The sequence below is a fragment of the Aspergillus brasiliensis genome, assembly GCF_001889945.1.
Source record: "Aspergillus brasiliensis CBS 101740 unplaced genomic scaffold ASPBRscaffold_38, whole genome shotgun sequence".
NCBI classification, from domain to species: domain Eukaryota; kingdom Fungi; phylum Ascomycota; class Eurotiomycetes; order Eurotiales; family Aspergillaceae; genus Aspergillus; species Aspergillus brasiliensis.
This window is the reverse complement of record NW_027137479.1, coordinates 20,465-33,944: the sequence shown is the minus strand read 5'-3', so window position 1 is coordinate 33,944 and position 13,480 is coordinate 20,465. Positions and strand designations below refer to the sequence as shown.

General features: G+C 47.0%; 7 protein-coding genes across 7 annotated transcripts; 5 read left to right on the top strand and 2 right to left on the bottom strand.

Annotated features, from left to right (window-relative positions):
- Positions 1–955, top strand: ASPBRDRAFT_670033 (uncharacterized protein; the record flags this gene model as incomplete). The annotated part of the gene is made up of 3 exons (XM_067628828.1): positions 1–190; positions 297–349; positions 694–955. Coding segments are annotated over 3 exons (420 nt in total), but the record flags the coding sequence as incomplete, so codon positions are not given.
- Positions 956–4,952: 3,997 nt separating this feature from the next.
- On the top strand, positions 4,953–5,972 carry ASPBRDRAFT_139708 (SUR7/PalI family protein; the record flags this gene model as incomplete). The annotated part of the gene is made up of 3 exons (XM_067619120.1): positions 4,953–5,096; positions 5,148–5,711; positions 5,769–5,972. 3 exons carry the CDS (start codon positions 4,953–4,955, stop codon positions 5,970–5,972), a joined length of 912 nt encoding a protein of 303 aa, XP_067472879.1.
- A 602-nt stretch (positions 5,973–6,574) lies between these two features.
- ASPBRDRAFT_139700 (uncharacterized protein) lies at positions 6,575–6,781 on the top strand (the record flags this gene model as incomplete). Its single annotated transcript, XM_067619118.1, has 1 exon — positions 6,575–6,781. A coding segment is annotated over one exon (207 nt), but the record flags the coding sequence as incomplete, so codon positions are not given.
- Positions 6,782–7,837: 1,056 nt separating this feature from the next.
- On the bottom strand, positions 7,838–8,056 carry ASPBRDRAFT_139704 (uncharacterized protein; the record flags this gene model as incomplete). Its single annotated transcript, XM_067619119.1, has 1 exon — positions 7,838–8,056. The coding sequence occupies one exon, from the start codon at positions 8,054–8,056 to the stop codon at positions 7,838–7,840; it is 219 nt and encodes a 72-aa protein (XP_067472877.1).
- Positions 8,057–8,092: 36 nt separating this feature from the next.
- On the top strand, positions 8,093–10,987 carry ASPBRDRAFT_670028 (uncharacterized protein; the record flags this gene model as incomplete). Its single annotated transcript, XM_067628827.1, has 8 exons — positions 8,093–8,225; positions 8,492–8,642; positions 8,712–8,814; positions 8,964–9,522; positions 9,651–9,733; positions 9,802–9,925; positions 10,141–10,800; positions 10,833–10,987. 8 exons carry the CDS (start codon positions 8,093–8,095, stop codon positions 10,985–10,987), a joined length of 1,968 nt encoding a protein of 655 aa, XP_067472876.1.
- A 75-nt stretch (positions 10,988–11,062) lies between these two features.
- On the top strand, positions 11,063–11,426 carry ASPBRDRAFT_490529 (uncharacterized protein). Its single transcript, XM_067626234.1, has one exon. It carries the CDS (start codon positions 11,137–11,139, stop codon positions 11,341–11,343), a length of 207 nt encoding a protein of 68 aa, XP_067472875.1. The 5' UTR covers positions 11,063–11,136; the 3' UTR covers positions 11,344–11,426.
- An 83-nt stretch (positions 11,427–11,509) lies between these two features.
- On the bottom strand, positions 11,510–13,266 carry ASPBRDRAFT_35798 (uncharacterized protein; the record flags this gene model as incomplete). Its single annotated transcript, XM_067623384.1, has 3 exons — positions 11,510–12,480; positions 12,518–13,146; positions 13,214–13,266. 3 exons carry the CDS (start codon positions 13,264–13,266, stop codon positions 11,510–11,512), a joined length of 1,653 nt encoding a protein of 550 aa, XP_067472874.1.
- Between the last annotated feature and the right edge of the window lie 214 nt (positions 13,267–13,480).

Below are 13,480 nucleotides of genomic sequence, written 5' to 3'. Positions count from 1 at the left end.
TTCGATATATATGTTCGCACGCCCGGCACATCCTGTTTATTCAAAAGCGCTCTTGACCACGCATCAAGGCTGGAGTGCTTCCTGATCACAAGACTGGTATCGAAGTATCTCCAAGCCCATTTTGGAAAGGACCACCGCTATTGGCCTCCCAATGTCCAACGCAAAACACCGCTTTATCTTAGTACGGAAGGTATGTATATTACATGTTTGTGTCCTCGCCGAGACTAAGCTCTCTTACAGATAGCTTGGCCTGTTTCTTACGGTGACTTGCTGTTGGACCTGGCTAATTGGTACAGAGAAGAAGCTAGTCCTGTTGCACTGGTTCCATAGAATCCCAGTTGAGTATCTGGTGGGCGCTCTTTTCAATCAGCATGCGACGTCACGATTGTCGTCAATGATACTGGAACGGCTGGAGGCTGCCTGCTTTGATTGCTCGTGTCGCATCCAGAACTAGGACTCATGTTATATAAGTATGAAATTTGTAATTGCTTATGGTACAGTATATTGTGTGCACAGCTTTCCCTTTTGATAAGCATCCACGTCTTTCATTTTCTCAGGGGAGAGACGCCGGTGATAGCGTGTGTCGTACAGTCGGCTCTTTTGCAAGAGCGGCAAGATAGGGAGGTGACAGTGTTCTGGACGTTCAGTGTTATTCCAGAATTAAACTGTATCTCTCTTGATGGCGGCTTATAGATATGGCAATGCAAGCAGCTCTTGAAAAGCCCCCTGGTTGGTATATCTCCGCTGACGCCTATAAAGCAAAGTATCATGCCTAACTCCCATATTTCCCATTTTGATTGCAACATGCGATCTGTCCATGTCCACGGTCGACCAAGGCCAGTCTCGCATGATTCCTTGTTGACTCACTGAGCCGTTGGCCGTACCTGAAAATCATAGACCAGAGTGATATCTATTGTCTATCTAACCTCCATACCTTCACGGGAAAAGCAGGCAGTCATTCACTTCTCGATAGAGTTGGTATGAAGAATGAAATACAATCAATCACCTCTTTTGGAAGTTTTATGGCGGGAAGAGCTGGCACTGTACCTCCAAGCGAATACCGCCACGCAATTCTCGCACGGTTGAGCTTGGAATGGAGTAGTCAAAGGAAAATAGAGTCAGATCCCGGTTGTACGTATAAGCTCTGCTCGTACTGCATAAGCCCATCAAGCCGAGTTATATGTCGTGAATAAAAGGGTACCATATCTTTACTTTTATTTTTAATTTTAATTTCTATTTTATTTTATTCCATTTTGATTGGCTTGGACCGCATATACTCGTGAGATGGGCCCAAGATAACCGTTGCGTTAAGCTGCAACTCTCGGGTGGGAACGTCAATAGACCATCCCGCAGGACTCTCAGGACTTGTGTCGTGCTCTCCCAGCATATAGCTGGATGCTGGCCATGAACAGAGTCTGCGTGACCTTTCTGGTGAGGCCAGCGGGCAGAGAATGTCTAATCATCGTTTTAAAATATATCTGACGTAGAGAGTGGCACGGAAAGACAACCTGTATTTTGAAAAGTGCTTGTTATCCATTTTACTTCCTTTCATAGAGAGTTTCTTGATGGGAGGAAATGCCTAGATGGGCCCTGCCATCTGCCATCTGCCATCTGCCAACTGCTGACCACGGCGAGCAAAGGCTCGGATCAGGACCGAGTTCAGCAGTGGTCTATAGACTGGGGCCCCTTATGTGGTAGTGGCTGGTTTGTTAGTATCAGTGGTCACCTGGCTATAATACTTGGTAACTTGCGATTGAACCATGGTCAATAATCTGTGAATCCTATATCCGGTCTCCCTTGTCTTTCCCCTAGTGTGTTTCGGTCGTCAAGCTGTAATTAGTGATAGTCGCATTATAGGCATTCGTTATCACCCGTAGGTGTTTCTGGGCAGTAGTTTCTCTTTCTTTTTCTTTTCTAATGGACGGCCTTTTGCTACATGACGCCTGGGTCTCCGTTCCGTTCGTTGCGCGGTATAGTAGGCTGTTACAAAGCCTTCAAAGATGCCGTACCGACTCCCCCAAGGTCTTCTGAAAGGTTTTAAACCGGGCCCTCTATAAGTGTATGGAGAAAGTCGTCTTATGAGCGCCTTCCTAGGCGGCGTAAAGCAGAGGGTTTGGCATGAGCGGATGGCAGTGTGAAGTCTGTCCGCGTGGTAGCGACTATCTATTTTAAAATGACTATACTAAATAGGCGAAAAGAGCGAAAGCATATGGCCGTGTTCGGCCAAGCTTTATTTCATATTTGGACAGCAACTACAAAAGGAAAAGCACTTTAGAGAAGTTCTTGTATTCCTGCCAACGTGTTTGTACGGGTCTCGTAATTCAAAATATTCTCGAGGGCAGCAGAACTGGCCACTGGCCGCGGCGAACATATCACGATGCTCCGAATTCGTCAATGGAATACAATCTGACTGAAAGACGAGGAATGTGCAAGTATGCGTCGGACTTGATAGATTGTTGAAAAGAGAAATAATTCCTGAAGTCATTGCTATCATGTGCTGTAAGAGTTGGTAACACGACCGTTGCGAGTATAGGTGCTATCCACTAAATGTTCAATCACATGTGGGACGCAAACCGGCAGCAATGAATAAGGCAACTAACAAGAACAGTGCGAGCATCTTTGTGACAGGCATTTTTTCTTCCATTTCGGAGCAGGTGTGACATTGATGCGGTGGGGAGCCAAACGGGTTGATTATTTCGTTGATGTTCAGCCGGGGATCGCCAGCGAGAGAGTAGTATATCGGCGTGTCTGTTTTCTCTTTTGCAAACCAGAGAGCAGTCTGACCGTGATTGTTCTTCAAATTGACATTTATTCCAGGATGTTGCAGGAGCAGCCTGACCATTGCCAAATGTCCTTTGCATGCCGCTATGTGAAGTGCGGACCAACCGTCGTTGTCTTGTGCATTGATATCAACCGTACTTCGTCGCAGGAGTAGCTCCACAACTCGCCAACGTCCTTCATCTGACGCTTCATGAAGCGCGGTGCACCCGTAATTGTCCTTCTTATTGACATCGGTGCCACGATGTTGCAGGAGCAGCTCGACAATTGGCAAACGTCCCTTATATGCTGCTTTATGAAGAGCGGTTGACCCATGTTTGTCCTGCGCATTTACATTGATTCCAGGAAGTTGCAGGAGCAGCTCCACAACCGGCAAATGTCCTTTTCCTGCTGCTATGTGAAGTGCGAGGAATTTGTCGGTGTCTTGGGATGCAGAATTTGCTCCGGACGCAAGCAGCTGGCCAACAGCACCGCAAGGGCACCTGTAGGCTGCCCACGTAAGAGGAGTATATCCCGGTCTGGCATCAATGTCGGCATCATCGTCTTGAGAGAGCTGTGTAGTGGCTACCCAATGGTCTTCACGGGCAGCTAAGTGCGAGCATACATCAGGTGTAGAGAGATCCTTCGTAAACTCGTGGTCGCCGTTCTCCTGGCCCATTTTGGTAGCTGTAACAATGCAGACGAAGAAGTACCTGACCGGGTCCTTGCCATCAAGCCGATGAAGTGCAGGAGTTGTCATGTTTTATATCCACTGACGCTCTTATTCTGTCCCCGATGATGCTGTTCTTTAATCCCTCGAAAGCGACTTTTAGCGGTATGGTATGACCCGATCACATTCCTTGATTCCGAGATATCCACCTTCAATATCGTTCCCTGAACGGCCGGTCGCTCCAGAATGACGAAGAATGCTCCTCGGAACGTTTGCTGGGCTTCTAAGAAACCATGTGGTGGTCCTCAGAGCACGGTCTCTTCCACATTGTACGTCTTTGCTCGGGAGAGGCCATTTGCTAAAGACTTCGCCGCCACTGAGCTACGACCCATCCTCTCTGCTACATAACATATTTACCAGAACGCTTCAGAACGCCCACACTCCGTTCTCATTAACCACCGTTCGGCCAGTGTTTCAATTCTGAAATCTCTTCACACTGATGGAGGTAATCTCGTACAATCTCCCGTATGTGGCCTCGAATAGCGTTGCCCGCAGAGGACTAATCCTCCTTGTTCGTCTGTGGCTTGAACCAATTCAATCAAAAGATGCTTCCCATAGCCAGCGTCCGGCCTCGCTCTTCAGGATAATTAACAGGTAGCTTTTCGATTACTGTATTCTGAAAAGCGTCGAGTGAGAAAATACCCCTGTAATCGCGTGTGCCCTGGTAAAGATAATACCTTTGGAGCTCCGTAAGCCGGGTGCACTCATGTGCATATCCATTACCACGCATATGGCTACATAGAGCATCTAGAACTGTATCAGGCCAGCTCTTCATACCGATCATCTCCAGTTTTGGGATCTTTTACAGACATAACAATCGTCTGTAACATCGTCAAGACCTAGGCCGCAGTTGTCATGTCTGGCCTATCAGTTGGGTGTCTGCAGGAATACCTACACGAAACGCTCACCAATCGACTCTACTTGCCTTACTAAGTGCAATCAGTGATTTCCACAGTACAAGTGCTATAACCGTATATCATCTTGCTCAGATAGAAGATAACTGCAGCAATCCAGAATTGACTGGCAATCAAGGAGGCACTTTCATACATATTCACTGACATCCTCAGTCGTTTCCTAATGGTCTGCGAATAGGGCCAAAATAAACAAATCGAGATTCCTGCAGCTACTCAGACGTGAAAAGCCAACCCCACTGATAAACCACGGCGTCCTTGTACAAGCAGCTTCACTTTTCCCACGGCTAAACGGGAGTCAGTAAAACAGAGCCTGGCGCTGCTTGATATGCGCATAGCTTTGATCTACTGTATATAATCTCCAGCGCAAAGTATATTAGGCCAACGTGTCCACCCGTCCAGTCCGAGGATCGTTCACCTTACTGTAACGGCCACTCGCTGGTTGAAGCCAGAGTAGGACTTGACACATATTCCAGGACAACCTGTCTTTTAAGTTTGAAGGCCTTCAAGCTTTGTACCAGTCTAGTAGTATTCCAGATTACAGCTGTTTAGAGATGATCCCTCGGTTGGCCGGTAGCTTCGGTCAGTTGGGCTCCATTAGTGCTTTGTCACTTTCCATTGCGGTACTGGTATCCTTGGCAGTGGTGTTTGTAGGCTGCACATCTTCATCCTCTCCTCCGGGTCTATATTTCATGAAGGTGGGCCGATGTATTTCTTTCACTCATGATGCACGTTTACAGCTCAAAAAGGTCAATTTAAGTGATTTTCCAAACCTCGGCGACCTCCGTCTTCGCCGCTCCATCGACTTGTCCGGAGTCTCGTCAAGCGTCACAGACGGGGTTTCGAATGTCGCCAGCAGTGTCGCAGAAGGCATGGATAGTGCAGCTTCTGAAGCTTCTACTGCCGTTGAGGGTATCGCAACCAAGGCTTCTACTGCCGCCGGGACGGTTGTGAGTCAAGCGAGCGATGCGCTTCGGACCTTGGAAAAAGAGCTCCAGTCAGAGCTCCCAGCGTATTACACCGTCGGCTTGTGGGGCTACTGCGAAGGCAACGATACTCAAGCCGTCTCCTGTTCCCGGCCAAGTATATCCTTTACGTTCAATATCTCCGGTATTTTGAATTCTGCTTCGACAGAGATCGGCGAGCTGGTTTCAACAATTGATGATAAAGTCCTCACCGGATATTACAATATGTCAAGGGCAATTACTTGGTTATATATCTCTGGCTTCGTCGCGGCGACCTTTACAACACTTCTAGGTATTAGGAAGATGGCTTTTGACGGAGGAAATAAGCTGCTCCTTACTTTCTGCGTGGTATATCTATTACCATTGAAATCTGAGATACGAGGAAGGGCTCGCTAACTGTTCTAGCTTTCCTTGGCTCTGATTACGTCCGCAACGATCGGTGCAAACGTCATATACTGTCTGAATACTTCCGGGATCAACATGATTCTGGGCAGCTTTGGCGCTTCAGCAAGTCTTGGAACGCACATGCTAGTCGCTGCATGGCTTGCATTCGCATTTTCCAGCAGTGCCTTATTGATCTGGCTGATCCAGTCATATTGTTGTAGCTGAGCAGGCTCACTAAAGGATTCAGAGGTGGCAATCGGCGCATTCCCACGAATAAGAGGCATCCGTCATAGATGGGCTCCTAGTCTTTGGAGGTCGGCTTCTTTATACATACAGTTAGCGGTGCAAGAATTACCACCAAATCAGGGAGTCAGCATATTCCATACCGGTCGTAGCCTCGGGCAGAAGATCTTCAAAGATACTTCTTGGATCGATACTGCTGTGAAGTCTGGTCAAAGTTCTCCAGTTTTTATTGGCCATAACTTGAGTACCTTTCGTTCTAGAAAGTCTTCGATATGTCTCTCTCTTTGCCTTTCAGGTGATCTCCGATATACTAGTCAAACCTTCTTTTCTACGCTCCGAAACGGCTGCGATACGATAAAGAAGGGAAGGCGCTACCGCCTACCTTAGTAAATAAGGCTCGCTTATAGAACTAGCAGAATTACTACCGCCTGCTATTTTACCTCATCATCTGCCTGAGGCTGGACTAATTGCCTAAGGCATGTTAAACTTTCCGCCCACTATATAACGTAATCCACAATCGCGCGGCCCACCTCTACCAAAACACCACCTCCAACCACCTACCTGAAGCAATTCAACCACCACAGATCCCACCAAAGTCAGATATCTCATCAAAAACTGCAGTGGAGCAAGAAGGTAGGATTCTCCTTGCCATTGAATCTATTCAGAAAGATCAAGTTGCCAGTATTCGTGAGGCTGCACACGTCTTTAATATTCCTCGAACCACCCTTCGCGCTCGTTTAGCTGGACGAGGCTTTGTCAAAGATATGGTCAGACCGTCGAGGATTGCTTAGTTGAAAGAGAGCGCCATTCAAGAGATAGTGCGCGGGTTGGGTGACAATGTTTACGTCTATTTGAAAGGGCACCTCTATTGAAAATAGTATCTGATGTTTATATACTATACTTTGTCAGATCATAATTTGGATTGACTATCTTCTAGACTTGTGCAAATCATGAATCCATGTCTATAACCTCCATGTATCTTGCTCTCCTAGCCTGCTCTTCTTGGGCTGCCTTCTTCTTTGCCTTCCGTAATCAGCGTGGCTTTCCTTAAGGTTACTGGCTGCTTACTTCCATGTGTCTACCTTGTTTGGCGTTGTTTCCTTTGGTATTATCCTGATGAACTGTATAGATTCTGTTTTTGCTGCCTGTATAAATGTCAATAACGCGCGCAAATTGTACGATAATGTTTGCCTATGAGGTATGCTCTCTGTTGGAAGAAGTGCTCTGTGACTTGGAATAATCCCTCCCCCACTCCTGCAAACACTGGGGGAGGGCATACAGCAGTCGACTCCATGTATTTGTGACTTGTCTGTTCTGATCGGTGAGTTGATCAATCTTATTCTTATGTCTAGAAACTTTCTCATTCAAGACTGCAAACTTCACAACCTTATTCACTGCTATACTTGAAATATAGTAGCCTACTCAGGGTCAATCTAAATTCGGAATCGCCTTGAAAATTTGTTCAGGTTTCTCCACGCTAAGTCCGTGAGATTTGCCGTGTCTAAATCCTGATGTGCGAGCTTTTTACGAGAAGAATCAGAATATTCTATGATGAGATCTCTAGTGATAAAATGCAATAGTCAAGCTGATCTCTGGTACTGTCTTCAGTTTCGATAATACCTGGTCAACCTCCGTAGGCGGTAAGTGATGCCCTGTAGGTTTCGATCTGGTCACACAACTCCGTATTTTTGTCACCAAAATCATAACCAGGACCGGATAGAACCGTTGTGCGTGTGCGGCATACGCCTCACAGGGGGAAAGGGGGCTGGAAAATTCTGCTGGTTCAACACGGTTAAAGAGGATGGAGAAGGTTGCCTGAGCCGTGACTGGGTAGGACTATGATCCGACTACATCCCAAAGGTCATCAGTATATGCGTCAAAACAAATGTACGCTTGGTACTCACAGCTGGTGTGGGTAACATAACATTATTAGATGAGCCAGGGACAGTTTCAATTGAAGTTAAATCTTCCTCACTGAACCCCAAGCATGGAAGTGACTTCGGGAAACACAGAAGCCCCTGAACAACAGTCTTGCACTGTTGAATAACGGCACTGAACCAATGCATGACTGAATTGATGCGAGAAAGCTCGTCCATGCCAAAATGCGGTGTGCATCTTGGGACAAGCCTGACAGTTTTATAGACATGGCGAGTGTGTTCGATATGTTTCAGCAGCTAAAATTAAAGATCTATCTCCAGATCTGCTCTATTCAGAATATTGCTGCGGTTGACGTAGGTATGCTGTGATCAGTTGTCTCATACAAATCATTCCAGTGCCTTGCTCTTGCTCTGGAGGGTGGGGTTCTTTGTTATCGAACAAACTAATTGGTCCTATTGTGAGCTTACCTACCACTTTTAGACACAGCACCGGCCCTGAAGTATGTAGGGAATGTTCCAGTAGGGTCTAAGCAGCCAGCCCCGCCCCTGGATGATAGCCAATCAGAAGGTCTGGAGTGTGGAGATGTAATACGACCTAAAAGGCTAAATTGACCTACTCCGTAGGCCTGGTCCCTAAGCCTCCCTTGGACCCTTACTCCGTATACCTCTACTACGCTGAGCGTTGGAAGCTGCACCTCGAAAGCGGTCCAACACTGCCCAAGTATGCATCTGACACAAACATCTCAGCGGCCTCGGTTAGGGGGAAATGGAGTCGGTATGTCTTAAGTCCAGGAAATGCCTATTCCAAATCCCAAGCCACACTACTGACCGTCCTTATTGCCAGGTTCTGCTCCCAAGCTTGCCAGGACCCAGGTACCCTGCTTATGAATCTTACAGGCCCAGATGTCAAGTCCTGGTTTGACTGGATTGAGGAAAACTTCTCGACAGTGCACTTGCAAGCTATTGGAGAACCCTGAAAAGACTTTATTTCATTAAGAACCGCAAGGATATGGAGCCGAGCATGCAGACAGTCTGCCTTGATGTGAGTGTTCTCGTACGGAACTGGCTTTGAGGGTTGACTAATGCGGCTGCATAGTATATGAACGGTGTAAGTAAGCGGATGGGCTTGCGCAGACACCCTCTGCCCAAGCCTACAGCAGCATCAGATGGTCTTCTACATTTTCTTGTCACTCACATGGCCCATTGCGACTCGGTTTTTGCCGATGAGAAGCAACGACTATACGTCTTAGCTGGTCTCAATTTATCGAGCATTTCCGCCTGCCGAGCAGTATCATTGTTTGACATAAGACATACTGTTAACCTTCAACCTGATGGACGCCCCCTCGGAACTTCTGGGTCCAAGAACCCCAGTAATCGTACGAAAAACGAGAGCTCGTTTAACAAGTCGGAGGACGAGGCGCCCTCTGGGGGTTCCAGCCATACAACGGGTAAAGACACTGAGATGAGCGAGCTGGAAGAAACCGATCTGGATGACATTTTCAGCCACCACTCCGATCTGAAAACTGCGAGCGACTTCGACTGCGACTCAGACGCTTCTAGTGTTACGGTTGACGGGTATCTTGAGGGCGATGTAAAGACCAAAACTATTCTTTGGAGACATGTTGAATTCTATATTGTCCGCAATCCGACTCCCGGTGAACGCCATATCTTCGCCGCTATCATAATCCTGCTTCACACGAAAGCGGAGGACCGAAAGCCGAAAATGTAAGTTCCAGACCTAAAGTAGATAATGTTAATCATCTGCTTACACAAATACAGGAAGAGATTGTGATCGAACATGAAGAAAACCTGATATTCGACCTACTAGGTCAGCTGATGGCGTTGGCTATCGACAATGATATCTTCGTCGCGACGATAAAGACGTGGCGGATATCTACACTGTGCCCATCCCTGCACATCGGTGAGGTATTCAGTTAAAAATAAACAGAGACAAATTAGACATCCCAATATTTCGGAAGCCCGAGCATACCGCAGAAGGCTATCGAACATCTGAAATTCAACCACTCAAGTCGCCGACATGGAGTGGCATCATTAAACGTTTGACTTGGAATTCGGGCGGGCCAGGCGCGTAATCTGACGCAGAAAGTACTTCGCCGGGGTGGAATCAACGCGATCAACAGTATGTTTCCAGCTGCATGGATGTTGACCCCTATAGCTAAACGCTCCACAAATAGACCAAGCCCCATCGTCTGTTCGTGATCAAGTTGCCGATCATGAGTCTAATGCTGTTAAATATTAACTCAATGAGGTAGTGGACTTTGACACCGCAGCAGCATTTCACAAGCGACCATCAAATGAAATTGTGCAGCGGGACCTTCGGTCAGCAACACTTTTGGCGGACCATACCGCCCCAATCGGCCTCACAGATGCACAGTTTCGGAAGATATCCCGGGATCCGGAAGTACGGCGCTTGAGAAGGATTTCCCGGGGCCTCACAGCGAGGATCCGTGCGATGGGCCTCACTATCAAGGATGCGGCAGGGACGGAGGCCGGTGAACAGAAGAGGCGAGCAGACGCGGAGCTGAACAGCATGCTCGCATGTCTCCGAGACAAAGCTAAGGAGCGAAACCGAAAGAGACATTTTAGGAATACCGATGCAGCAATTTTTAATCAACAATATAAGGGCACTTCTAAAGCCGCAAGCGGCGATGGACAGAGCCAGCTGCCTCGCTATTATCATACCTCTGAACGGGCGGAGCTCGTCCGTCTTCTGTGCTACTCCGCGCTCGCGGAAACACCAGAGGATGCCCACCATCGTCGGCTCGAGTATGTACGGCTTCTAGTCCGCTGGCAACGTCGAAAGGAAAGCCCACGTCGAGGAAAGCAGGCAGCTGTCTCAATACAACAAATGCCGACCCCGACACCACCGAAGGCCGAAATTATACCCGAAAGATATGACCCTTACAATGTCCGTTCTGCCTCTGAGATTTGCGTCTGCCTTAAGTTGACCGACAAAAACGGAAATGCAAGACGAATAAACTGTGGGACCACGTGGAGAAGATTCATTGCCGGGAACTAGCTGCATTTGACACTGGCAATCGTCGCTGTGGGATATGCAGCATAAGAGATATTGATTTTCTGCCTTCCAGCATGAAATGAGTTCAAAAACCATACCCAGACGGTTCACGGAATCAGACTACGTCCCAAAATCATGTGTCCCTACCCTCCTGTACAATATTTGCGATTAGTAAATCGATGGTTATATCATTATCACTAGTACTAATAACCTACTGTACTTCCAAGCGTGCATGTTCAGTCGACTACGTCGACCTGTACCGTCATACAGGTGCGCTGGATCAGTCTTCCTGCACTTTTTCTTTTCTTTATCGATGCTTGGTTCATCTCTTTATTCGACTCTGGTCCAGCAGTTGAGTATTCAACGGAAATGCCATGAAATGCCAAACACCATGCACTCATACAATAGTTTGTGCCCTCTATATTGCGCTACACAGTAAGAAGTTCCTTCACGTGATCGGCGTTATTTTCGTTTCTCCCGTTCAGCTCAGTTGCCCAACCCCTTCACCCTACAACACTTCATGCAAGATAACCTGGTCTGCTCGAAAGTTGAGTGGCGATGAATATATTGACAGTTGGTTCAATAAGCTACATCTCCTGGACTCCCTAGCTATCCTCATCATGATCATCGAAGGGAAAATGAGATTGCAACGCAGTCCGCTCTAGTTCGGTGTTGCAGTGCTCCGCTAAGCCTGCCTTAATCTGCCGTACGACGTCCTTCGATCGTCCTAATTGCTCATCATCGGGAACCCAGCCAAGAGCGTCAATACCGATCAGATCTCTCATTTCCGATAGCTCTTCCATTATTTCTTGTTCTCGATCATGATCTTTTAAGATGCGTTGGATCTCATTTTCTGAAAACTGCACTGGACACGTAACAGCACTTGCAGGTTCCATATCATCGACATGCATAGGCCAGTTTGTAAAGGCCTGAAATATAGCATATTCGAGGGACAATGAATCACCTTCCCATGGCGCACTGGAACGTCTAAATAGTTTCGCACGCAGCATTAGATTCTCCTCCCTCAGTGCATCAAAGTGATCTGGCATTTGATTCATAGTCAGCGCAGCATAATAGAAATGGACGAGGCGTTTCCGTATAGTCTCTTGAACTGTCGCCTGCTCGAATTTGTTCAGTTGATTGAAATTGTCTGGCATATCAACCTCTGGTTTTGCAAGTCGCTCCGACAAAGGATCACCCCAATTTTGAAAGTAATCTGGTATACCGGCGCATAAACAAAGTGGCAAAACAACAGTATGTTGCCAGTCGATAATTCCCGATATATCGTTGGATGAGTTAACTAAAATGTTATTCGGTGAAAAATCTGGGTGCCGAAGGGTAGGGCGAGAGAAGCGATGGTCTGAAGGAACTTCCAGATGAGGTGTCAACCTTAAAAAATCCAGGAGAAGTTGTATGTGAGTTGCCGGCTGTGCTTCCTTGAACTCGTATAGCTGACGCAAATGTCGTTCAACATGCAGGCGAGATCTGCCGAACTGTTTACAGAATTCAAGTTCACGTTTTGCAGGAGCCTCGAAGGCTGAGCGAAAATCAATCCCTAAATCTATCGTCAATACATCTGGACCATTCGTGCAGAGCAAAAATGATTAACAGACATGGGCCACGATCAATTTCCAAGCGTGCTCTTTCTTTGTACCACCATTCATGCTGCGCTGTTGGGCCAACCACAATTTCGCTAGGGCCGCGCTGGTCATCTTGCACAGCTAAGGAGATTGAACGTTGCAATTGCGTTAAGTCTTTGCGATAATATAAACTCCCGCTAGCCGGAAAGCGGATACTCATGAACTGCTTTTCCAAGTCGACTATTTGCTTCATAATCTTTACCCTGGCTTTATTATTCATTGTAAACCATTGAGTGCTTAATGGCACGCCTTCAAGTTTTTCCATCAGAATGTATTCTGTACCGACAGGATTCGCACGGTTGGGGGCATAAGTGAGAACCTTGGGGACAGGAATGCCATTGGAGTGAAGGAGGTCAAGTGTCGCGGCTTCACTAGCCACAGCATAATGTTCTGGAACGGTGGTTCTATATGGTATCCTAGCAATCACTGCATAGCCGTCTTTAAAAGTAGCCTGAAGAATCCGATTGAATCCCCCTTCTGCGATCTTAGAAAATGAAGCTAGGTCACCGACATTTCGACTGACAGCATTGCATATAGCATTTAAGAGCGCATCGATATCGAATGGTACATATCGTTCACTTCGACGAAGTTCTTCGTTGAATCTAAGGCACCGTGGATTTCAGTAAAACGCAATCGCCAAACTAATTTAGGTAAGCAGCAGGTGCTTACAAGAACCGACCCGACGTGTATTCAAACAGATTGCGACTGCTGCTAGAGCTCATGTTTCTCCCTGGTAACCTACGAATTCGGTATAAGGATCTGGAGAAAAGATTCATAGTCCGCGAAAGGAAAAGAAAAAAAAACGACAATGTGGATGCTGTAGAGACACTTCTACCTGTCAACTAATGGGTAGAGGCGATGATAAATAATAGTAAACCAAGGGGAAGGTCGCGGTCGTCCTAGAAGGTTGCGCTTGTGTCTTGGCCAATTAGTCAT